The 26,016-nt window shown below is 41.8% G+C and overlaps 2 protein-coding genes across 2 annotated transcripts in view; one reads left to right on the plus strand and one right to left on the minus strand.

Annotated features, from left to right (window-relative positions):
• The window catches only part of GRM3 (glutamate metabotropic receptor 3), a 111,249-nt gene extending 101,274 nt beyond the window's left edge, over positions 1–9,975 (plus strand). Inside the window, exons 5-6 of the mRNA XM_009943575.2 lie at positions 3,671–3,845; positions 9,433–9,975. Of these exons, the coding sequence (XP_009941877.1) occupies positions 3,671–3,845; positions 9,433–9,506 (249 nt within the window). The 3' untranslated portion in view covers positions 9,507–9,975. The remainder of the gene's footprint in view (positions 1–3,670; positions 3,846–9,432) is intronic.
• Positions 9,976–12,369: 2,394 nt separating this feature from the next.
• ELAPOR2 (endosome-lysosome associated apoptosis and autophagy regulator family member 2) overlaps positions 12,370–26,016 on the minus strand; it is a 104,288-nt gene continuing 90,641 nt past the window's right edge. The window contains exons 18-22 of the mRNA XM_075428779.1: positions 25,276–25,377; positions 22,830–22,956; positions 21,882–22,060; positions 20,727–20,892; positions 12,370–17,693 (exon numbers count right to left, since the gene is read on the minus strand). Coding sequence (XP_075284894.1) covers positions 17,634–17,693; positions 20,727–20,892; positions 21,882–22,060; positions 22,830–22,956; positions 25,276–25,377 — 634 coding nt within the window. The 3' untranslated portion in view covers positions 12,370–17,633. The remainder of the gene's footprint in view (positions 17,694–20,726; positions 20,893–21,881; positions 22,061–22,829; positions 22,957–25,275; positions 25,378–26,016) is intronic.

Consider the following 26,016-nt stretch of genomic DNA (forward strand, 5'->3'; position numbering starts at 1 on the left):
GTCCACTTATCCAGCCTGTACTTCATCAGCTTGTCAAAAAGGGTGTTATAGGAGACAGTGTTAAAAGCCTTACTGAAAACAAAAGAAATAATATCAGCTACTTCCTCATCATCCACCAAGCCAGTCATTTCACTGTAGAAGTCTATCAGGTTGGTTAAGCATCATTTCCCCTGTGTAAATCCATAGTGATTATTGGCAGTCATTGCTCATCCATGCAAGACTCCTGCCACATTTACTGGATTTCCTGCCTGTTGGGATGGGCCATTTTTAAGCTTGGATGAGGCAGTTCTTGAAAAACAGCCAGGCCTCCTGCACTGTTCTTCTCTCCAGGGCCGTATCCCATGGTAGTCTTCCAAGAAGATGCCTGAACAGGTCAATCTGTTCTGCAGGGTGATGGTCCTACTTTTTGCCTTGCTTCCTTCTCTCGGAATCCTGAATTCCACCATTTGCTGGTTGCAGCAGCCACAGCTTTCCCTGTCTGTCACATTCCTGACAAGTTCTTGTTTGTTTGTAAGTATGAGATCATGCAGAGCATCTTCCTTCATCAGCTGACCAATCAAGTTGACCTCTCTTGTGCTCCAAAAACCTCCTGCATTGCCTCTGCACTGCTGAGTTTTCCCTCCAATGGGTATCAGGGTGGTTGAACTGCCCCAAGAAGATCAGAGCTTGCAAATGTGACACTTCTTCCAGTTGTCTGAAAAATGGCTCTTCTAATTCTTCCTGATCATGTGGTCTATAGCAGACACCCACCACAATGTTGTCCACTTTGGCTGGCCCATTAATCCTGACCCAGAATCTATCAGCTGGCTCAAGACCCATTGCTGTGCAAAGATCCATTTGCTCCCACTGCTCTCTCACACAGAGTGCAACACCCCCTCCTCGCCCTGCTACCAGGGTATTGACCTATGCTGTAATTCCAGATCTGTAAGCAGAGCAGGAGCTGTCTGCCTGCTGCCACAAGTCATAGACTTCCAGCCTTCATCATCATGGGAGTCTCCATTTCCCAACTCAACAAACACAGGCTGTCTAGTTCTTCTCTAACACAGACCAGGCTCTTGTACCTGCAGAGTGTCAGAGAAGATCCACTCCGCCATGAGAAACATCATGTCTGATGCTGCAAAGTCTGCTGACCTTCTCCCACAGCTCCTTAACCTGACAAAAGAAATCCTCCACATTTCCTGTAGAAAAGGAGAACAACTCCCTCACCCCACGAGAGGCCTCAGGCATCCCTGCAGCCCCAAAGCTGCAGAGCTGCATCCTCCCTCTGGAGCTCAGTCTGCGTCCAGCCTGATATGCCAGGGACAGTTGCCCCTGCCGGCACTGGAGACCATGCCCTGTGACATCCCACTTGCTCTGCACACAAACACAGCCTTCAGCAAAGTTTCTAGCCCTCTTCCGTGCACATTTCTGCTTGCTGCTGGACCTGTTAGCTGCCCAGCCTCTACAGAGGTCACTTCCCAGTACCTGCAACAAGAGTGCCCAACCTTACCTAACCAAGAGTCAGCTCAGACAAAATCTCCAAGCTGGTCAAGGACAGCTGAGAGAGCTCCTTAAGATGGAGGCTGCTAGAAGTCACAGCCTCCTGCAGCAATCCCCTCCCAGCAGCAGTAAAGTACCCTGGCCTTCCTTTAAGTGTTCCCAAGAGTCCTCCAATGATCCCAGAGGTTGTTTCCAGAAGGTCTAGAAGATCCTAAAGCAGAGGCCAGAAACTGCTTTGAAAACTGCTGTATTTGGTGGCTGACTCTGTTAGCTGCACTGTCAAAAATTTGGAGAGCTTCTGTAAAAGACAGAACTCTCTGATGCCATTGATTTTCATGCAAAGATTCACACTGATTTCAGAATCAAAGATACAGTGAAACCTGATATGATCAAATAAGAATATATAACATAAATTCAGAGCAGCCCTAATATCTAGCACATTCAAAGGAATTCTCAGCCTGATCACCTTAGACAAAAGCTTAAGAAACTCAGCAACAACACAGGAAGGGAGAAGTCTGAGTGTTAAACTGGTTATAATGAAACCAGGTATCAAAAGTTCCTGCTGTTTAGACTGTTTCTTCCTACATTTTCTATAGGGGTAATTCTAGCCCAAGGAGCTCGCTCCACCTGCCAGTTGTTCCTGCTTGCTATAGCAGGATTGCTCAGTTCTACCAGCACAGCGGTGTCTGTGAGGTCAGGTTACGCCTCAAACCACTGAAGTGACCTGGGTTAAAAGGAACCCAGTGGGATGGGGCTATTTTTAACCTAAATCATTTCATTGATCGAGTGTATAATTATGTCAGCATAGTTGAGCTGCACCGGGAGGCACAAAGCCTAGCAGAGAAGGATGGGGAGAAGGGCTTTGTTAGTGGAGAGAAATTACCTTGAAACTGCTACCTTCATTTATTCTTGTTCTGCAATCAAACTCGCAGTCCTGCTTTACCTGCACAGTGCTCACTTCCATACCCACCCCAAAATGACTCCAGAGCCCTGTGGACAAAATGCAGAGAAGTGAAGGAGAAAGTGCAGCTGGAAACATTCAGGTGTCCCTTTCTCATGCTGCCCCTGTAGGGTCTTCCATGTTTGCTCACCCTTTGTGGCAGCTGGGCACCTTTTCATGATTCTTGCCACATCCACCTTGGGTAGAAAGTGATTATTATATGATCACATTCATTATACTCACTGCTGACAAAGCACTTGGTGTTTAGTATATATGCAAAGCAACAAAGTCCATTCCCCACTCTATTTTTCATTTTACACCAATTGTTTCTGACAAGGAGATATGAGAAGCATTCCCATGGAAGGCTAATCTCCAAGGAGTGCAGGAGTGTAACTAAGGAAAAACGAGCCATGGGTGTGTAATCATTCAAAATAAGCAGTAGAGTTTAAAGCAGTTTAATTCAACATCTTAATTAAGGAATCTGCTTGGAAGAAAGCAACATAAACTGAAAATGAGGCAGTAAACTGGTTATACCATTAAACAAAAAGGAAGAAAGATAGTGCCAGCAAAGTTGTGCTAGCAAATGCCCCAAGGCAATTGCTCTAAAATTCTGCAGCCTTACAAACAATTCATTTCTCAGCACAAAAACTTCTGTCTCGAAGTCAGGGCACCTTTCAGACCCAGTCTGACATATGTCACTAGCTCTTATGTTTACCCCAAATCACACTGATGTTTACCCCAAATCACACTTATGTTCCTGCAAGGGATCCTTCAAGTTCTCCAATTAGGATTCAGGCTGGAGGCTAAACTGGTTTTCAAGTAGATGCTTTGCATGAGGCATCTAAGGTAACCCCACAGGCATGATATGTGCAAGCCAGTTTCCAGTGCAGCCAGCTTTGCTCAGTTGTTGTATGACAGGTGTTACAGAGAACTTCCTGATCAATTTGGGAATCAAGGACATGGAGAAGGAGAGAAAGAGAGCAGAACTACCTTTCCTTTGCTAAACTGAGGGAGAATACAGTCAAGCTCCCCCTGACATGCAGAGGCACAGGGCACCATCAGCACCATGCACCTCACTCATATGATCCTAGGATTGTGGGAGATACAGATGCAACAGATGTTCAAGACAGCCTGTACAAGTGCAAACCCCCAGGACTCTGGCTCCTACTGTTGTATGATAATGCTCCTAATATCCTGCATTTCAGAGCTTTCTGTACTGAAACACAGTGCTTTGCGCCCGCTCTCTCCTAGGTGCAAACCACGACCATGTGCATCTCTGTGAGTCTGAGCGGCTTCGTTGTGCTGGGCTGCTTGTTCGCGCCCAAGGTGCACATCATCCTTTTCCAGCCCCAGAAGAACGTGGTCACTCACAGACTCCATCTCAACAGGTTCAGTGTCAGTGGGACCGGGACCACTTACTCCCAGTGTAAGTAACATAACTGGGGTTACAGTGAGTTTGGGTAAAGACAAAATGGGGGTTTTGCCAGCAACTGAAAGACATTTATAGGCTGGGCTGTGTACCTCGTGAAAGCATCACTTGATTTGTGTCTGGAGAGGAAAACTCATCCCCTCCCATGGGAAAAAGCTCAGAGCCTGCTTGGAAGCTCACTGAAGTCAGCAGAAAGCTTTCGGCAGGCTCTGACTCCAGCCCACTGCACAAAGCAAGTAGAGCCCATTGTTCACTGTCACTCTGGCATCAGTGACAGGAACAGATTGCCCTGGAGTATTCCTGTCAAAACGACAAGCCAACAGGACCTGGGCCACAATGCAGCATGCTCTCAATGGCTCTTATCGCCTGCACGATAAGGAAAGGCTCCAAGTCTGCAGCAAACGCATACAAGGGGTGCCACACACTGTGTCTGTATGCGGAGTGCGAGCAATTTCCTTTGTAAGTGCCACAGCCGGGAGAAGCAATCGGTGCTCTGTTGCAAGGACAGCTCATCTGCTCTGCCTCCCTCCTTTCCTTCATCTTCAGTCTCTTCACCCCACAGATTTATATCTGTGATTTTGATTTGAGGCTGTCACTCCTCTTCTGCATGAGTTGCTTAAAGATTTTTTTTGGATTAAAAAAAAGAATCACCTCTACAGTTTTTTTTTTTCCTTGTCAAGCTTAACTAGTCAAGGATGGGACCCACACAGCACCTTGTACATGGAGCTCTGTGGACTGCATGTCTAACCTGGAAAGCTCATTGAAAAGGCACACTACAACTAGAAAGATGCCAGGAATAAGAAGCAGAGGACGGGGGGGAACAGAGCAAGGCTTGCCAGCAAGTTCACACTAACCTAGCCTCAGGCTTTTTGGGTATGACCTAAATTTCAAAATTGGCTAGAAACCTTTGGCACCTCAGATTTCAGACAGAACATGGAAGGAACCTGGGACCCTGCTATGTATCGCATCGGCAGGGATTAGTAGCTAAAAGGATTCCAGCCATCTCTGGCTCTCCCACCCCAAACCATACTGTGACATGAATGCCCAGGGTTCCTTAACAAGAGAGTAGCCATGTGGTTTTACACATCTCCCACCTCATCAGAGTCAGGACTGCATCCTGCCCTGATGCCAGAAACCAAAATCTCCTTGCTGTGTTGGAGTACTTAAACCAAGAGAGATGAGATGGCCCTAAGTGCCCAAAGTGCTGAGTACTACCCAAAGGGCTGGATTTGCAAGACGGATGGATTCCCAACGATCTTTAGAAGTTTGGTCCCTTGATGAAATGGTAAGTCCCATGAGATTGTTATCATCCCTTATTAATTTTGTGTAAGTGGTCTTTCCAAGCTTTTTTAATTCTTTCGTACCGTACAATAATCTTAGCCAGAAACCACTTCGATTCATGCATACTTTTGCACAGGATTGCATTTTGCAATCTGATATTTTTATTATAATGGCTGGATAATACAAGTGTGTGTTCAAGCTGTGTGCAACTGAAAGACACACTCAGTGCACACCTTTACACTAAAAGCCTACTTTTTCAGGTTTGTGAATAGCTTTAAGACATTAAGGAAAGCGTGAAAATCCAGACTTACAATCTCCTGCTACTTCATTGTTTGGAAAGGTGGCCCCAGTCACTTACTTTTCCTGCTTACACGTAGCTGAATAAGTGCTGCTCATCTTTGTTGGTCTTTTCAGACCATGGCAAGACACAGACCTGGAAGTGAGGCTAAAAGGTCCATCACATACAATGGAAAAAGCCCTAAAGTTTCCATATAGGATGAGTATTTGTGAAAATAACACTGAGAATTTACTGTCTTTCACAGCACCAATATTTTGAAGAATGAAAATTTTCCCTTACTCCCTTCCATTTATTTGTATATGATTTCAAATAAATTTTCATTCATTCTTTTGAACTGTTTAGACATTTGTAAACTTCCAAAAAGGTTGTAATCCAAATCGATTCTACTGCATGTCTAAAATACTCCTCTCATCAGTCCTGGGACTGTCAGCTTGTTTTTATTTTGGTCTTGATGGTGTTTTCATCAATCAGAAACTGCTTAATATGAGACTGATCAAAATTAGCTCCAGGGCATTCTAGTAACAGCAACATCTGCACAGTCAGTTCTTGTTCATTATCAGAGCTTTGGAGGACAGAAGGACCCAGGTTGCTCGAATGGACAGTGTGTTTCTTATCTCCACAAATTCCCACCTCCATTGCGTCTCAGGGCTGCCACTGTCTCTTCATTCCATCAGTCACTAATGCCTTGAGCACAGTGGGTCATGAATAGCAAGTGACTCACAGACAGTTTTTAACACAGTTTCTTGAATCATGAAAACTGGCCAAACGCTATGAGAAAAGGTAAGTGACACTAATGATGCTCTTGGGTAGTGTTAAGTGTTAGCTCTAATGTGTATCACAATTACATCCTTAAACTGAGCAGTGGAGGGAGGGCCTGAGTCCATAGTCAACCATATAAGCTGCAGTGTGGTAGTGGTCATGAGACCTAGGCTGACCACCTCGTGGTCATCTGAATACAGCTCCTCTTCTTTGCTACACACTCTGCAGAAAGCACGTAGAGGTGAATACTTGACTGCTAAGTGAGGAAACTTCTTTTAGAGGTACCGAGCTTTGATCAATTTGACAACTGAAGTCTGGACTGCAAAAGAATACAGATTTAAGCTGAAAAGAGGCAGGATATATGTGTACCTAGGTAGATGACATGTTTTGAAATACATATCCATACACATTTATCTGAATCTGAAAATTCACTTTTGGCAGGGCACTGCATAAGTCCTTCTCCCCCCGCAGCGTTTCCCCCATCGGGATGTTCCCCAGTTTTCCTACGGCCTGTTTCATGGGCTTGGCAGAGGTATTCCCATATGGTAGGAGGTGAGCACTCTTAAAACTGCCCAGATTGCTCAGGACTGATTTAAGCACCTACATGATTCAGGCTGAGCTTTTATACCCAGAAGGTGTCATTCATCCAAGTTATGTCCACTTCGAGAGCAGCACACGGACTTGGGGTCCTCCAGGTGTCCTCCGCAGGGGTCAGAAAAAGAATTGAAGCTACTGTTTATAGCCAGGCTTGTAAATTTTCTCTCTCAGAATTTGTTTTCCCAGCCCTTGCTCCAAACTAGCCCTGATATATGGCTTTTATACATGATTAACTCACGGCTGTCCAGCTGTGAGCATGAGTAGAGGAAGTGGCAGACACAACACAAGTTTGAATCTGCCTGTTCCTGACCTATGTAAGCATGCTGCAAGGTGCCCAAGGCAGTTCTGGACTCTTGCATTTTACCTCTGGTTCTTTGTCATCTAAGTAAGATGAGGGGCTGCCAGGAAGGAGGAGATCAAAAGCGTCAATTGCAGCCAAATCAAGACTACTGGTCATGTCACACATTTTCCCTTGGCCTCAACAGAAGGCAAAATGGAGGTGAAGTGTCTCTAGCAGGTCCAGCAATATTTCAGGAAACCCCTTGGCTGCTGCTGTAAGACACAACATGAAACTCAGAACCCTGCAGGGCCAGCGATTAACATTGCCGAGGTCTGTAAGGAAAAGCAAGATCTTTTGTTCAGTCTCAGAGAGAGCTGGATGCTCAGTGTGAACACTTTACTCCATCCGGCAGAGTTAATAGCTGCCTCCCAGCACTACAAGAGAGGTACGTGCTGTGGAGGAAGCCTGGGAACTCAAAACGCAAGGCCTCTTGTTTCTCGCCTACCACCATATTTCTCTGTCCAACTTTGACATCTTCCTCACTCAGTTACCATAGTATTTGAGCTATTCATGCTCTTCAATGTGTTGGACTTCAAAAAAACCCTGCAACTAAAAGGGTTCTGGGTGAGTGAGTGATGTTCAGAGAAACAAAATGCTTTTGCCTGTAGTCATACTGCAGCAGAACAGGGATTTGAATCCGGTCTCCTAAGCCATACTGATTTTTATAGTTGCCAAGAATAAGTAAAAATAAAAATCACAACAATAATAAAAGTTTCAAGTGAATGTGTTGCCATATTATACCCAGTTAAAAATTGAATACAAAACCATATAGTTCATTTTCACAAAATCACAGGCATGATGCCCTGTGCCCTTTTACCTACAAATGACTCTTTTCACATATGTGACTCACAACACATATCCGAGTTGTGAGACATCAAACTCCAACTACCTAATTCAGAGCAGGGTCTTATTCCTGGCTCTCCTGTTCGTCAGAAATATGTCCTGCCCTCTGAGCAGCAGGTTAGTCCAGTAGGTGCCACTAAATATCTCTTGTTAAAGCAGTTCTCTCTTCCGTTTATATTTATTCAGTCAATGAAAGAATTAGAAATAGTAGCTGATCTGAAGAAAGAATGAGCTGTTCTAAAAATGATGCTGAGTGTCTTTAAAGAACCAGTCTGCAGCTGAGACTGTAGCCAGCACCAGTTTTGGAAGACTGAGCATGCCCTTGTCAGCTGCATAAATTGCTTTTTACACCAGATGATTGAGTTTACTAAGTCATTGCCTGCCGTGTGTTTTCTTTGATGAAGGCATCACATTTCTCTGGGTCACTGTTATCATTAACCTAATGTATCTTTCAAAAAACAGCTTTATGGTGCTGAGAGCAGAGATGTCATAGAGTAGCTGAAAACACATTCCTGATGCCCAATGGATAATTCTAACAAAGATGGACAAACCAGCTTGCTTTTAAATTAAAATACACAAGGCTTTAGCAGAACGGTAATATATCATACAGTCAAAATACAAATACATTTAGAAACATATTCTGATACTCAGATTCAACTGTCATATTACTGAAGCAATGAAATCCTGTTGTATAAAATATTGGGCAATGTAGACAAAGGTAGCAGAAACTGGCCTTCACCTCCGGATGCATACTGAATTCTGATCCAGAGCTACTACAAATGAAGGGCATTATGGCCAGAAAATATTCTGGGACTAGGTAAAAAATAATCTTGCTTTCAAATTCAGTCATTCAAAAATTTCTTCACTCCATCCATCATATACTCAGGATTCTTTTTTTTATTATTATTAAGAAGTATATCAACACACAGTCCTAATATGCAGAGGTGGATTCTCTCCTGGATTTAAAAATGCATATATTTTATTTCAGGAATGTCCATTCCATTTATGTGAAAGCTCAAAGGATAAGACCTTAGCATTTCTTGCCAACAAAACATGAAAAATCCAAACATTGACTTTTTATTCTACAGGGAAATCCTTGCACCACTCTAGCTATATTAATTCACACTACCATGCAAAGTGCTATAAAGTGAGACCCAGTGGCGCAGGGAATTTTATTCAGACAGTTCTCCAAGAAGGTTAGGCACCTTAAGCACTCTCCATGGTCAGCAAAGAGAAATCACGTTCCTCCAGAGGATACTTCAGCCTCAGATCTGAATTGCCTTGTAAAGGTGCACGCAGCACCTCCATCAGCTCCACTGCTGACACAGTCACGTACATTGACTTTTCATTGGGCATCTTGGTTAAATTGGGTGAGATGGTCCAGATCAACATGAATTCTATTCCTCTGTGTTGTAATTTTTTGCTGCCCTGAAGTCAGCTCATTTTCTCCTCTCCTTCTCTTTCAGCATCTGCTAGCATGTACGTACCGACCGTCTGCAATGGAAGGGAAGTTCTGGACTCCACCACTTCATCTCTGTGATCGTGACTTGCAGTTCAGTTCTTGAGTTTTTAGACTGTTAGGCAAAATTTTGCACATGTTGTGCACTCCAGAAAACACCAGAAAACAAAATCAAAACACAACTAGTACCTTTTTTTAGAAACAGTGTAATAAATTATTTTTGAGGACTGTACAGTATATAGTGATGTTCTGGAACTTTTTAGACTGATTTTAGCCCTTCTGTGTTAACGGTTGTAAGGGACATGTAAATAACCATGGTTCACAATGTGCATAGTCCTGCAGTAAGGGAGTGATTTGTTGCAAGCACAGTTGCGATGTTAGGTGACTTCTTTCCTACGAAATTTTTTTGTAGCTCCTTGTTGTAATTAACTTAGACTGCATTTCTATGTTGTATATTACAGTTACCTTACGTGTAACAGACTGGTTTTCTCAGCACAGAACAGCAGTATTAATGTAAAGGCACCAATAATAAAAAGATAAAAGTTTTTCAGCATGGTTTAATTCTTGTTTCTTCCTCCCTCAAGGTCATTACATCTTCCTAGACACCAGGATAGGTAAAAAGGATAAAAAGTATGCAGTGCTAGTGTGGGTACACACATATCCATGTATAAACCTGTGCTTGTGTTACACAATCCGTCTCACATAGTATGTGCTTACAATGAATGCTTTGTTAGGGTCAAGTATAAATTCCTTCTCCTTAAAAAAAAATGTACATTACTAAAGCATCTCAAGTGCTCTTTTTGTTATTAAAATTTAGGGTCATTTTCAAAAGTGAAAATGTCTAATTGCATCTCAATGAGATATAGCCAAAAATTTTTGATAGCTGGTTCACCCGTTTAGCATGAGTTAATGCTGTCATGCACACAATAGACTGGTAGCATTTAGAAAATAGAGAGGTTTTAGATTAGGTTGGCAAAAAGATGGAGGAAAATCTGTCAGAAAATTAGCTGAGACTGTCATATACCCACAGCCAAAACAAAGCTGGTTCTGTCTGTCTGCAGCAACAGTGCTGTGAAAGGTGACTGGAGCACCACAGAAACAGAGACCAGAAAAAGCCAAAAAAGAGAAATCCAGGAGACATTTACACACGTCTCTGAGGTGACCTTCAAATCACACGATTAAAGACACACACACTGGCTACTTAGACACTTGCAAGATACCTTTAAAGCCTGGCTTTTATAACTGCACTCTTAAAGCCGTCCTCACTCTATTGAAGCAATCTTAAATCCTCCCTTCTGCCAGGTCCAGTAAGTCATTAAGGAAACAAACACACCTTTGATTAATGTGCCTGGGCATATTTACCTAAGGGCTTGTTCCCGTTGATCTCATTCCAGCTGAGGTCAATAACAAAATTCTCACTGACTTCAAAGGCAACATCACTGAGGCTTGACAGGCAGACACTAAGGATACACACTGCTGGGTGTACAAGTCCTCTGGAGCCCAGCTCTCCTGCATTTGTACAAGTTTTCACGCATTTCTGGAAAGGTGCAAGTCCTTAGGGCTGAACAGGCAAAGGAAGTAGCTGCTATTTCAAACATAAAAATTAAAGATACAGGTTCTTAAAATTCCTACTCACAGATAGATGCCTATTTTCCGTCCACTAGCAAAGATTTATTGATGTCTACACTTCTGTGACTGGCTACACAGCCAGCTATTTAGTCTCTGCATCGTGGAGCTGTCTGGTACAAAAATCCCCGTCACTGCCTCCAAATAGGCATTGTTCAGCCTGTATTACATGCAGAGCTCTGCATTCAGCTTATTCCTCTCCACAAGCTCTGGAGTGCCCAATGTTTTGGGCTTGGTTCCCACCTTGATGCAAGGCACAGGGGTCAAGCTTTGACAAGTTGGGAGTCTTTCTTTCTAAATCAAGACCCCTCAAAGCATCTCAGGTTGGGCAGCTGTTTTCATTTGACTTTTGTATGCTTCTTTTGTGGCTTACGAGGCTGTTCACAGTATGGCAAAAGCTCAGAATATCTGACCATAATGTTGATGTCCCTGCATCTACATTATCTTTATGGAGCTCTTAAAATGCCTAAGCCAAAGAGAATTTCTTCTCAATGTTTATGGAAAGTAACAATCAGGGTCAAATCCACCCAACCTAACATTCATTGTCTACAGTATAAATAGCTACACACGAGATTGTCAACCCCTTCTCCCTTTGTAGTTGGTGGAGGGAAGAAAGTAGGCACAATGCTCCTGGCTTATCTCAGGCTGTTACTTTTGGCTGAGATGAATCTCTCCAAATAAAGGCTAGCACAGATTGCTCAGATCACAAAGTTTGCACTGAAAATAAAGGCTTTGTGTCAGATGAATTCCAACCCTAGAATCTAAATTAACATCACTGAAGCTAATTTATAGCAGGTGAAGATCTTACGGTCTGGGAGTTTTCATTCATTTCGATAGTACTACTGAGAAAACGACCCAACATCTATGTCTGAACACTTTATGAACACTTTGGTGGCCTGCAAGCCACTTGCATGTGGGTTTTTCATATCAAAAAACCCCACGTGGATCTCTGGAGTTCCAAACCCCCAGAATGTTCCAGCATTCTTGTACTTTACTTTGTTTTGTCTTGAAAGCTTTCCACTACTTTCTGTTGGATGTCCAGGGATGCAGATTATCTGGTATTGTCTGACGAGTCAAGTGATTCAGTTTCAAAACACAGCAAAACAAAAAAGGAAAATGTCAAAGTCTGGCAGAGACTTTGCACACCATACTGGCATGAAAATCTCTTGAGAAAGGGTTTTGGTGTTGGGTTTTTTTTGCTGTTGTCTCACATCATCATTTCAGTTTCTCTGTTTTAAAACAATTTATAGGCTTTGTTCTAATTTGTGTATAACTTGACTTTAGAATATAAACATCTTCTGGCCTCTTTATTGCTCCCATCATATATTAAGATTTGAGTAATTCACCTCAAAGCACAGTGGGTCCTGTCACAGTTCCTTGCATGGTGGAGGGGAGCCCCAAGTACCTTGGCTATGAGCCTAAAGAGTCATCACACTGCTCTGAGCCTGCAGGCACCCAACCAGGGGGAAATGCCAGGGATGAGAACAAGGCTCAACCCAGCATCTACGGTGTCTTACTGGAGGCTGAAGGAAAGTTCAGGGTTTTGTTCAGAACCCATAACTTCAGAGTACCCTAGCTCTCTGATACAAATCAGGAATGCAGAAAGGTGTTTGAAAAAAACGATTGTTTTTTATTTATTGGCGGAGCAGAAAAATAGGATTCAAAAAAAAATACAGCAGGTCAATCTGAAGTAAACAAGGTTTGGGGGTTTTGTCTTTGTTCTTGGTTTTGTTTTGGTTTAGTTTTTTTAGGACAGGTGTTTCTTTTCTAAATTTTGAGTGAAGTTTGAAAGCAAGACCAACATCTACTGTGCTAAAACAAGATATTTTCTTTTGTCTTCAAGTGACTGGTTTTTTCCTGAATTGATTGAATGCAATTGGTTTAAGTTATAGCCAAAGAAATTTCAAAAGGAATTCTCTTTTCAAATTGAAAAATGATCAAAATCTATTTAAAACATATCATGTTCTACCTGAACAAAACAAACCCCAAACATCAGTGTAAAACATCCAAAATATCCTAGTGCCACCCAGAAACCTCATCTCTGGTTAAAGAGCCTTCCACTGCAATCCTTCACCCAGTTAGTACACTTAGAGTAAGGGAGACCAAAACAATCCCTTAACTCATCACCAAGTGCAGTCTGACGTCCACCATGTCATTGCCTACTCATTAACTCTTGCAGTCTGCAAGATGAAAGGCAGAAGCTGCTTATCCAGAGCCACCTCAAAGCTTCTCAGCAACATAAGCAAATATGAGCTTTTTCCACTGTAAGAAGAAAAGAGGCCAAGGCCAGGTTGGACTGGTTTTGCAATAGGAAGGAGATGGGTAAGATGCAAAAGCTGGGGGGGACCTGGAGTGTCAGTCTTCTTATTTCTCCTTCCCCTAAGGAAATAGCAGGGCCAGGAAGGGCCTTCTCTCCCCCAGCAGTGCCACTTGCCTACACACACCGACCCCTCCTTTAAAGGCCACAGCAGCAAGCCAGATAACGTCTTCACCACCACCTACAACCAGCTGCAAAAGAGAGCATGTTACCCCCAAAGAGAGTGACTTTCCAGTACATTGCCATTTTAAATATGGAAGGAGGCAAGGACAGGAATGGGCTGTATGTAACCCCAAAGCTCTCAGAGGTCACTCTTCCCTGTCTTTTATTCAAGCAAACACACATCCACACAACCCCACTTCGGCTTTTAGGTGCTGTTAGAGCACCAGCCTCACATTACTTGGGACCTTAGGGTTTTCTTCCTGACAAGGTGCAACTCTACACATCCAGAGAAATAACCAAGACACAGTGGCAGCCTATGATCAACTCAATTCTCATGTCTCCCTCATTCCTGCTGCATGTATTCCGTGTGGGTACATCCAACCAGGTGGCTGACGATGTCACCGTACATTGTGACACACACTGTATATTTTAGGATGAACCTAATAACCTTTTATTTCTATTCCTATCTCCTTACATGCTTGCCAAAGAAGCACAGTTCACAAGCATTCAAAAGCAGCAAGAAATAAAAAAAAGGCGATGCAGTGAAAGACATATACAAGGGGAAAGACTAAGAGACAACATCACCAAAAATAAGCAGAACTTACAAAAACGAGCAAGATTTCTCTTGAGCTTATCATTCCCTGTCACATTACCTAGAATAGCTATTTAAGGCCTCCATGCTTCATGATATGGACCAACCAGCAGCATTCCTTGCTTAGGAAGAAATCTCATCCCCCTTGGGTGCTGCTTTTATTCTTACATTGAAGCATTTGTGTTGGCCACTGCTGGAGATGAGTTAACAACCACTGACTCCTAAATAGCAATGTCTGTTGCTATCTTGTCTGATTACAACTACATATCTTGATTTTATGGTTACTACTGGCTCGGACAGGACAGACAAAGCAAAAACTGCAAACTTTCTCCTTTACTAATGAAGAGTCATAGAACCTCTTTTTCAAGAGCAAATAGTCAAAATCCTGGCTTTGAACAAAGATGACAGCTGCTTGAAGCTACTCAGTAACTTCCGACTGTGGCTCTAAGACACTTAATTTTCCTCAGACCTAGACTCTGAATCAATCGTATTATAAATTACAAACATCAGCCAACATAATCAGAGCCAAGATAGAATACATTCTTTGCACATTTCCCTCCTAGCAGGCACTGTCAAAGCTGAGACAATAACATTCTGCTAATTTGCCAATAATTTATACAGAGACACCACTAAAATGTGCTTAATCCTCAAAGAAATTCAGTTGCTTGACTCCAGATTTCAAAGAAAAGCATGCAAATGCAGCAATAAAATGCCTTCCGTTTAATCAAGTGAACACATAACAGACTGATTCACATTGTTTTATGGCATCAAATAACAGTTTCTGATGTGATTCCATGTGGGAGAAAAGGGGGAGGTTGCTGTAAGTATATTTTGGCAGATTACTAGAAGAGGTCACAGACAGCTGATTTCTTAATGAAGTGTTAAAAGCTTCCAAAATTTGCTTCTTACGGGAAAAATGGAAACTTCCCCTCTCTACCATGTTTGTAACAGACAGAAAAGAATAGCAGAAGTCAGCAAAATATGCCAGTTTTAAGTTGCTTAATTGTTGGAAAATGCAGTTTTCTTATTTTAAGGTAAATAAAGTCTACAGTATTGGTTTGTATCCCACTATGTTAGCACTGCACCAGATATGCTATTCGATTGCCTGGCAGACTTTTCAACAAGATCATGACAAACCATTTGGAAGCAGAGCTGAGAAGGGTCATACAGCAAAGCCTATCAGAGCTGACAAAAAATTTCCACTTTTTACTTTATTTGGAAAACAAAAGGGAAAGAGAAGGGAACCAAACAAACCTTCTGTGGTATTAAATCAAATTAAATATAGTGCATAAAATTTACAGCATTTTGACCTTACAGAGATATGGGTCTGGTGATGAAAGAAGAAATGATGTTCTGGAGAATGAACTTGGAAAACATATGCAGACAGAAGGGAAAAAATTAAAGGAGATGTAGACAGATGCAATTTGATGGCAGTGAAAAGCTCTAGCCACCATTGCTGACCCACAACGTTCATGAAAGGCTGCAGTTCTGCCAAACATCTGAAGTCCAAAATTTCAAATATATTTTCACTTTATTTTATGAATGCCCATCCAATATATATCTTTGATGCTACAGCACACTAGTTGAATAAAAATCAACAACATAAAAACCCTCTTCATAAAAGATCCAAGAAGTGAAATCCCAAAGCCATAACCATTTACTCTGTGATCATATCATCTTTGACAACCACATATAAATGACAGCATGACAACAAATACAATGTACAGTAATGTGTGCAATGGTACAAAATATACAAAAAGGAATGTGTATTTAATATACATTCAACAATACCCCATAAAAATCTTTGTTGTGAAAGTGAAGTGCCTTTTCAAGAACAACAAAAAATGTACACCGCCTGAAGTATCTCCCATCAGAAGACTAAAGCCCGCGTTCTTTGACTGGAGATATAAAACAGCTGAGCTGAATATTCCCTAAGGAAAAAAAAAATCTAAACTTCATAAAATTTTTGTCCACATCTATAGCATAATAAAATATTTCGAGTGCAGAAAAATCAATTTAATTTCATTTTTACTTAAAAGTGGGTCCTCTTATTGACAGATCTAGATCAGTCATATAAAATCAAAAATCTATATTCCTTATCGTAAAAAGACCATTTCTGCCCATGTGTCTTTTCTGGTTTTGATGCATTTCACAATTCAGGTAATTTTGCTACAATGGAAGTACGAGTCTGACCAGAGGTCATTGCAAGAATTGTTCCTCATTTTCTCCTAGCTTTATACAAGTCTTGCATATTTTTACTCAAATATTTTTTGCCTAAGTTTCAGATTCCTGTGATTTCAACCTCAATGGGAATTTCAGGAAATTATTACAGTGGATATTATGAAGATCACATGCTTATAATGTGGCTGATTTTATGAGAAAGTCCACCTAGCCTCCGGTTTTCAAGGCACCATTTTGTGCCCTATCCAAAGCATGTACTTGCACTGACAGCAGAAAGCAGTTAGGTGCTGAGCTGCACAAGTACGCAACCCATGCTCATCTCTGCCGGGCATTCGTCCTCGCACCTTGCATGGGTCCAGGAATAAAGGTGGCTGAATATTTCTAATAAGCCTTCCAACCAACAAAGCTGACCCTTGATTTCCAGAAGCTGAGATTCCCGCTTTACCTCCAGAGTTCAGAATTTGTTGGTTTGCAGCCCAGGGAAAGGTGACATATTAGCAGCCCAAGGGATGGTACTGAAACTGCCAACAACCTCTCTTGAAAGGACAAGCCTCCACAGAGAGGGACAAGTGCAATTTGCACTGTAGGTATCACTTCCCTTCCCTTTCTAGAGTTTGAGCCTACTACTGCCTATAAACTCATGGGCCCAGACCTACAACTCATAGAACTGCAGTTAATACATTTAAATTTAATAGCACCAGGTTTTACCCCAACCCTGATGGCCATGACTTAGGCATCAGAATGGGTTCAACTTGCAGGTGCAACACCGTGCCTCTTGTACCAGAGGCCAACACAGACCATCCAGCCCTTCAAAGCATTAAAATAAAAAGTATTTTCCAAAGTTCAAAACTCACCTGAGGCTTATTTTGAGTACCATTCAGAATTTTGATTTTAAGAGAGGCTCATAGTTATGCTACAAAAGGACAATACACAATCTTTTCAGGAGATTTCAGGCCTCTCTGAAAATCATTTCTTATGAATATGCGTAGAAGGAGTGATAGGAAATGAAAGGTATCTATAAATCATATGGCATGCCTGAGCAATGCCCAGATGAATGCAAAAAATTCATGTTATTTGCAGTATGTGTATCTCTTCCTGAGTTGAATTTCATTCCCAGTATGGAATCCAAGTGTCTGCTTTCTTTTTTTGGCAAGGTACTCAATCACATGGTAAGGCAATCCAATTTTCTGATTTGCTTCCTGTCTTTCCTCCTAAATGGCCAAGCATTTCTCACCAAGATCACCACTACAATGTGTGCCAGAATATGTTTAAAACATGGTCCTGTAAAAATAGAAATTAGGTTTGTTTCTTTGAAGGCAGCATTAATTCTTCATATATTCTGAGATCTTGAAGATTTCAGCTGAACAGATTCAAAATGATCTTCCTTCTCCTGCAATGGAAAAGACAGTTTCCCATCAACTGGGATTCCTCAAATTCACTCCAACAGTTACCACAGTCACTTCTTCTCTTAATATCTCCAGAGCAGCCTTAGCCAAAGACTTCACTTGATGTCTACCACAGTCATTAAGTGCACAGTTTGACCCTCCATTATTTAATAACACTACTAATTCTGTAAAAATTTGCAAAATCAATAAAATTCTGCCATATATATTGTTGATGGTACTTACTTTAGAGGGTACAGGGAAAGTTTGCATTTCATACTCATAGTACAAGACTACAAGTCCCAGAGATGAGGAATTGCAAGGTAATCAAATCAATGGTTATTATTACTTATTAATGTGCTTTCTACAATAAATAAAATGCTTGGAGCAAAGTTTGTGAATGTGAACACCACTGCCTCACTCCTGGATTCCCATCAAAACTCCTTCTCTGGGAGACCCACAGGACTAAAAGAGTCTACAAATCCTCTGCCATCTTAAAAATCAGGCCTGTAGGACTGAGTTTTCTTTCTGGTTTTATCTGCTGGGTGACAGCCTAGGCCGCCTGGCAGGCAGGCGTCAGGCTGAGAAGTGGGGACCTACGCATTACTGCCTGCGTGAACGACCCAATGGTTCAGGCAGAAGCAATGAATGAAGGAGCCCTAACAAAAGTTCTCACTAGAAAATGCTGGTTCTTGCTCCATGTACCTACCTTTTATACTTGTCGATGTACAAAAACAGTCTGGAAACTATGTTAAACTAACCTCGCGATCTGATTTTTAAAGCCGTCTCCCTCAGATCAGGACAGCCTTGTGCAGATGTGAGAAACAGCAGGGGAGAAAATTGTCCTATGCTAGCGTACTGTAGGGTATTTATTTCTTGTTCTGAAAGACCTGGTATTGTTATGCTGGAGACAACAGATGGAACTAGAACAGCCTCCAACCTGAGCAGTTTCATAATTCTTTAACTTCTATATTCTCATTAAAAATAACAGTCATTTCTTTTTATACTACAGGCCTAGCCCTGAATTCCTTGGGTACTCAAAACCGCTAATAGCTTCATGAGATGTTTTGCTTCACAGAAATGCCATTGCCTGAATCTTGAACATATAGTTAGGACACTTCAGATTTTTCTTTCTCTCTCTGTTTACATTTCCCCTCTTCTTCTCCCCTGTTTTCCTCCACATATTTTTCCCATATTCTACATACATATGCAGCAGGAGATGAATTTCTTCATCTTTTGCATAAATGAAAACTGATGCCTATAACATTTGTTTTGGAGAAATATCTATTAAATTCCAGTTATCTGCAGGGATACAGGACACAGATTTCAGTAAGCTAATGAGGTACTGGAAGCTGAGTTTGCCAGCTATGATTATCTAGCAGGAAAAAAGGAACCAGCTTAGAAATATCTGACAGGCTTGTTTGAAAAGGAGAGAATACTCAGGGAGCCTGCTACAATGGATATAGGAACTTTAAAAAACTCTTTTTGAGTCCAAATAGGCATTCAAGTGGTCTGAATACCAGAGTACTAAAGCTTACTTGAAAGAGAAAAGAAAAAAAAACACTTCTCCCATGCTCTCATCTCTATACTTCTGATCAGGAAGGAGCCAGTGGTTGGTGCTGCAAATGGAGTCAGCAAAGCTTTTACACTTCTCAGGTGTACAGCAAAACATGACCCTCAGCAACAGCGCTGGTCATTACGCTCAGCCACAACCAGCCAAGCCATTTCACAGACAAAAAAACATCATCGGGATTTCAAAGTCTGTCCCTACGGGATTCAAAATGTAATCAACTTCTATTTTTGCAACACCACCACAAAATTTGATGTGATTTGATTTTATTTACATTTTCAATATTCTCAATATTGAATTAAGAATTAATATTGAATTTCTGCCCCTTTCCACAATGAACAATATTGATTTTGCAAGACAAATAGTCAGGCTGGGGTCAAGGGGAAGTTCCGCATATTAGCTGTGTAACAGTAACTTCTCCTAGGAGGGAGATCTGAGGAGCAAGTAGCGTGGAAAGAGCACAGCAGTCTAATAAAAAAAGTAGAAGAACAAAGAGAAGAGAAAAATAAGGCAAAAGAAAGGAGGCACACAAGTTTTAATTACATTGCACTCCATTGCAGAAAGGAAAAAAAGGATTACAAGAAAAAAGTGTCAAAATTCAACATTCTGAAATATTATTTGGACAAGAAACAAGAGCGTGACTCTCTAAGATAAATTTTTATTATGATATTTTAAGAAACCTTCGTATTTTGAAACATCCCACTTCAGCAAAACTGTCTGAAAGGGAAAATGTCATCCATCTTTATCCTGATGACAACAGATGCCCCAGCTGGACACCCTTCAAGACAACATTACCCTTCCTATTGACTTCAAGGCATTTGGAATAAAGATCAAAATGCTTTCGGGATCTACCATGATGGTCCTCTATTGCTCCTCTCAGAAAAGTTCAAAGGACACCAAAGACCTTTGTGCTATGAATTCAGAGATGCAACAACCCACATCACATGTGCTGCAGAAAAAGAAGCTTTTTGCTGTTGCTTCCTACTGAAGCGGAGGAGGTTGCTGTATTGGGTAACAGGCTGTGGCTGATACCTTCTCTTCAGCTGAATCCTATAGTACTCCAAATTAAGGTGCTCAGGTCAGTCATGAAGCCAGCCCAGATGAGCTGCAGTTCCCAGTGTTAACTTTCTGTATCTATAATATCTGTGCTTGCCTCAGCAACAGAGGTATCCGGTAGGAACCCAGTCAGAGAGGTTCCCCCCACTGTTAACTGCTCTTTTTAGGTATCACCTATACAATAAATAATGCTACTGAAATATCTCTGCAGAAAAGGAAGCATTTACTCAATACCCTGCAACATTCCTTATCATTATGCATACTGTGGATTTCAGCAGATCGACTACGGACAGGGTGAAGCGTGCGTAGGAGGCTGCACCAGCACTGTGCAAATCAGCATCACAGCCTCATCACGTCCAGTAATAAATAAACATAATAATTATTTTTAGTATTAATAGTACTAATTACTACTCACCTTTGTTGCCAAGGACTTCAGCTTCCCCAGCAGTGACTGCTTATTTGAATATACTATTTCTTCTTCATTATCTTCTCCTTCCATTATAGCACAGCTGTCGGCAGCTGGCAGCTCGCACTCTTTTGAGTTTGCTGTCATCACTAATTTGGAATATTTATACTCCAGCCTGAAGAAGTAAAGCCAGACAGGCATAGATTTTTTTTTTACAAATGTCCCATATTCAAGGCTTTTTTAATTTAGATTATCTGCAGTCCTTCCACATAGTTAATTCTGTTGCATTTACTGGAAATTAGATATATTTCAATCATTAAAAACATGTAACCAAAATATTATTAACATTACATCAAGCTCCTGCTCTCCACATTAGTTCTCCATCCTTATAAAAAAGTCACGTTTTCCCAAAAGACCTCAAGTAGGTCGAGATGATTTCTTGCATGAAGAATTGAGACCTGTGTGCTGGTTGGGGCAACAGCAGGTCTGACTTTGTATCTGAATCTGCACCACGCTCCTGTCCAGGGAGGCTATGGGGGAGAGATGAGATGTGTAACAGTGTGTGGAAGGAGGCAGCAAGAGGTGGAGACCATGACACTGGAGTCTGGATTTGTTCAAGCTGGATGTGCTGTGGAGTGATGAAATTCCATGGAGGTGGAATCACGTTTTGAAAGTTTATGGCTTGAGATTTGGGAAGCACAGGACAATGGCAATGGGGAACAATCAGTATGTTCAGCCTGAGAAGCAGGGATCTTTTGAGTGTGTACCAGACATGTCCTGTCAAAATAGACCTAAGCAATATACGGTGAAGGACCTTATTTTAACCCAGCTCAAAGGGACTAATTAGACTGAAGAGATATCCTTTCAGTCTGCAGACCTTGAGAATGCCATGTTGCTTCAGGACTTAAGGTCAACTTCAAACTCTCAGGGGTTAAACAGACAGTTCCTGTAGGGAAATAATGCCATAACAAATTACTTTGGATTTTCTATGCTTTCCTAGCATTTTTGGTAGCCACTATTGGCAGAAGAAATCGCAACTTGGTGGATTAATGGACTGATCCAATATGGTATTTCTCATCAGCATCAGATCCAATAAATGTCTTTCTGTTCACCACACCAAGCTTTTAGCTTACTTTTGTATGGAACACAATTTGCTGTACTTACTTCTGGTTCTTCTTCCAAAAATAGCAGGTCAAGGCTATGAGCAGAACGGCTGTGAAAGCACCAACACCAGCTCCAACTTTTAGCCAGAAATCCACTGTTTCACAAGTGCTGGTCATTTTTTCTGGCAAGGGAACTCCTTTGATGCAATGCTTTGGCTCATTCCATACATACAAGGTTTCCTTTCAAGCAGAAAACACCAAAAAATGAGCTGCTTGTTGGAAAAGAGAGAATTACTTAGACCTGAAGCAAACAAGTTGTTATGAGGTGGAAAGGTTAGACAACTTTTCAATGAAAGCAAACCAAAACATGTGCTTCAGGTTTTCAGACTCTAGGTGGAGTCATATCATCTACTCAATTGTCCCCTTGATTGTGCCTGCAGGTTCGGACACGGCGAACGGATTTCCTCTTCCGTATGGCTCTTCACCTGGCACAATATGGGTAAGACAGCGATTGTGAATGTGTTGCGCCTGCATTGGAGCTGTGGATCAACAGGACAGTTCTGAACCCATGAACCGGCTTCCTAATATTTGAATAGAGAAGGCAGCAGCAAAATTTGCAAGCAAGGAAGGATGAATTTCTGAACTGACATTCTGAAGCCTTTCTCAGCCTGCCCCTGATGTTTACAGTTGTTAAAGGATTTAAGTCCTTTGGGCACTCCACCCTTCACAAACAACTCGCCTGCATGTATGAATGTGTACAGAGCTCACATCCCTACCCACACAGTTGGTCAACACAAACCAGCTCTCCTCCAGGAACCATGCCACCATTAGCACAAATATCCAAGACTTGACACAGCACTTCACCAATAAGACTTGCACCCAGCCAGCTCAGAGCCTGGACTGGGATTTCCCAACTCTGCACTTAACCTGTCAATTTGCATGCTGAAATTCAACAGAATCCAGTTTATACCCAAATGAACCCATGTGAATGGGAGACATGGGTCTGTACCTGAAATCCTTTTTTGCAGGCTCCCTCAATCTCATGGTAGTCTTGCTCCGTGCAGAGAGGGCAAGCTTCTGCACTTTCCCATACAAAGTAGAAAGTGCATCCATCGCAGGTGCCCGCAGGGCATGAGCTACAAGGAGAGCAAAACTTAGTTATCACTTATGAAACACTCTAGGGTTTGCATCCTTATTCCACATTCTGCTCCTGAACATTGGTAATGGTAAGTACAACAAATGGGTAAACATCCATCAAGTCAGCAGATGGAAAAATCTGGGGAAGAGTTTTTCCCAGTTTGTAAAATGCTTTCTTAAGTGAAAACAGACGTTGGGCTCTCAAAGGTCTAAAAGAACAGTTCAGTTGCTGGCAGTGAGTGCTACTCACACACCCATGATGAAAAGAAGAGAAAGAAGCAAGCCTTGGAGACCAGCAGAACTGCCCCAGCATTCCACCATCACGGGCTAGCACAGCATACACCTCTCTCGCTGTTCTCCTGCACTGGGTGACTGTTCCACACGGATGCCGCTATCTGGTTCCTGCTGTTGTTTTAATGATATCTGGGTGATTTCGTCCATATGGAATGGACTTGCCCTGTCACGGTTAATTACTAGAAGTATGTTCACCAGTTAATGAAGAGATAACAGCTTCTCTTAGTCTAAGAAAGACTAATGACCCTATTTTGTATTCAGCCTGCAGAAGAAAGTTGTACTAGCAATGGCAGGACTCTCCTGCCGCTTTTGTTACTGACAATTACATCAGGTCTCACAGCAGCAGAGCAGTGGCCAAAAAGTCCATGCAAAAAGCTAGGTCATGTAAACGTGAAATCTATCCACACAGAAAAATAGATTTAAAGGTGTTCTTCTATATCATCTGGAAATCTGCTACCCTGATCTGCAGGACTGAAAAATCCACAGCCCTAAAAGCCCATTCTGGCTTATCCTGATTTGAAGGACTGACAACTGTCCTCTCCGGATTACGGAACATTTTTTCAATGTACATAGCAAGAGCACTGACAGACCTTTTTCCTCAACCTCTTTCATCTTACGCTGTAACTTCATGTGATACTAAACACCATGTTTGGAGAATCAAGGAGTTACATGCAGTATTATTTGACAGGTATCAGATACCTCACTGTTTGAAAATAGCTGTCTGACTCCTGAGCTAATGAAAGGAGGCTAGGAAGGGAGAACACAACTGAGTTAAGGTACATCACATCAGCTGTGTGCTGGTTCTGCCCATGCTCACACTTTTAAAAGCAAGGTAGGTTACTCCTCCCTCACTCCGGGTAAGTTACCACAGCTCACACCATGCTTAACCTGTTACACCAGAAGGACACCTGGAGGATTTTCACGTGTCAGCTGGTAGTGGCTTGTTGCCCAGCATAATTTGTAGTGTGTCAGGTCCCTAAGAAACTGGGGTAAGCATCTCCAAAGGCGCTCAAACATCTATCACTCATCCATCATCTGTGAAGTAGATGACTCTTTGCCTTCACTCAGGTGAGCATAGTTCAACCATCCCAAGAGGGACAGTGATCAAAGAGGATCCGATGCTTCTCACACTGTTAGCTTTTGGGAAGTGGACTTAACTTTTGGGAAGGAGAATGAGTAACAGGGATATCAGCAGATTTATAGTAACGTCCAGACAGATTAAGATGGGTGCTGCCAGCCAAAGAGGAGGGTTATCAGAGTTGAGGCAAACTTCTGAAGAATCTCAGGGTGCTGGTAAAAAGTAATAGAATTATTTATTTAATTGTTTTTTCTCTGTGACTTTTCAGATGCAGGCATAAACAGGATTTTTGAAGAAAGAAGGCCTTTGTAGTTATTCGAATCAGAGTAAAGGGAAAAAAGGGCAGGTAAGTTAACACAGCTGGTACAAAGAGTCCAAGACACAAACTGGAGTGATGAGACACATAAATAAATACATATAGAACTTCAACCAGACAGAGTCAGGACTCACTTAAGCATTGCAATAGCAGATTTCATAGTTCCTAGGACAGATTGCTCTTTTTCAAGAAAATCACTTTGTCCACAGCCACTGCTGTAGATCAAGGAAGAAAAACTACCTCTCAAAGCCCCGACTAGGCAGTTCCAATCAGGAGGCTAAAGATCAAAATAAGGAACTGAAATAAAGGAGAAGTGAGACAAGAAAACATCACTACATTTGCTTTTGGCTTTAAGCTTGGAACAACCTGCCCGAGCTCTAACCTCTCTCATCACACAGCCTGAATACAGAGCAGTTGGTCTGCTGCGAGGTGATGAACACACACATCCTTCACCTAGGAGAAATGTGTAAGACCTCCTGGGTGGCTGATGAGGGAGACAGCACTCCTCACCACTGTGTGAAATTACTAATAATAACCACTGTTAAGTGTGAAATTACTAATGAGTTTTGTAAAGATTACCTGAGGAGAAAAGGATTTTTGGCACTACTAGGATATAAATACTGAAAATACCTGGGCACAGAAAGCTCTCCTTGGTCTGGTTTGTTGGGGTTGCATCTCATTGTCACAACAGTCGCACGGCCATTTTCACAGGAGGTTGTCACTGTTGAAGACCTAATGTCAAACAAGAGGACAAATGTAACATGTTTCCACTACAGTAAATGCACGTTGGTCTTTCATAGGTTGCTATCCATTCATGCAACTGCAGTACTAAAGAAATACCCTTCACCACAGTGCTTTTGCCTTTTTCAGCTGGAAGAAAAAAAAGGAGCAACAGAAGCATGGTAGGTTTCACCACATCATTTAAATCTCAAAGTGCTCTGAGATGCCACTCAGAAAATTGCTCTGTTTTTCTAGCTAGTTTGAATTTTGCCAAGTCAACAATAAACCTGCCCACAAAACAGAACAGAACGATTAAAAAAGAGAATCACAGGTGCTGTTGGTGTGTTACTCTGCTGGAGAGTTAATGTTGGCTCTCTCCTCACCTAGTCATCTGAGAACCACCTTGTCCTGAAACAGCACAAGGCAAAAGGGATTCAAGAAATGGACCTTATTCCAACATGGTAGACATTGTAAGTGAAGTTCACAATACTTTCAAACTAAGGCCACTGGTTTAGGGTTCAGTTTGCAGAATCAGACACTTAATTTAAGTATTCACATATGCATAAAATGTTGATATCCAAAGTGCTATAGCCAATTAAGGTCTGTTACTGAAGCTAACACAATCTAAAGAGCCAATCAGTAGAAGAAATA

The sequence above is a fragment of the Opisthocomus hoazin genome, chromosome 8 (assembly GCF_030867145.1).
Source record: "Opisthocomus hoazin isolate bOpiHoa1 chromosome 8, bOpiHoa1.hap1, whole genome shotgun sequence".
NCBI lineage: Eukaryota > Metazoa > Chordata > Aves > Opisthocomiformes > Opisthocomidae > Opisthocomus > Opisthocomus hoazin.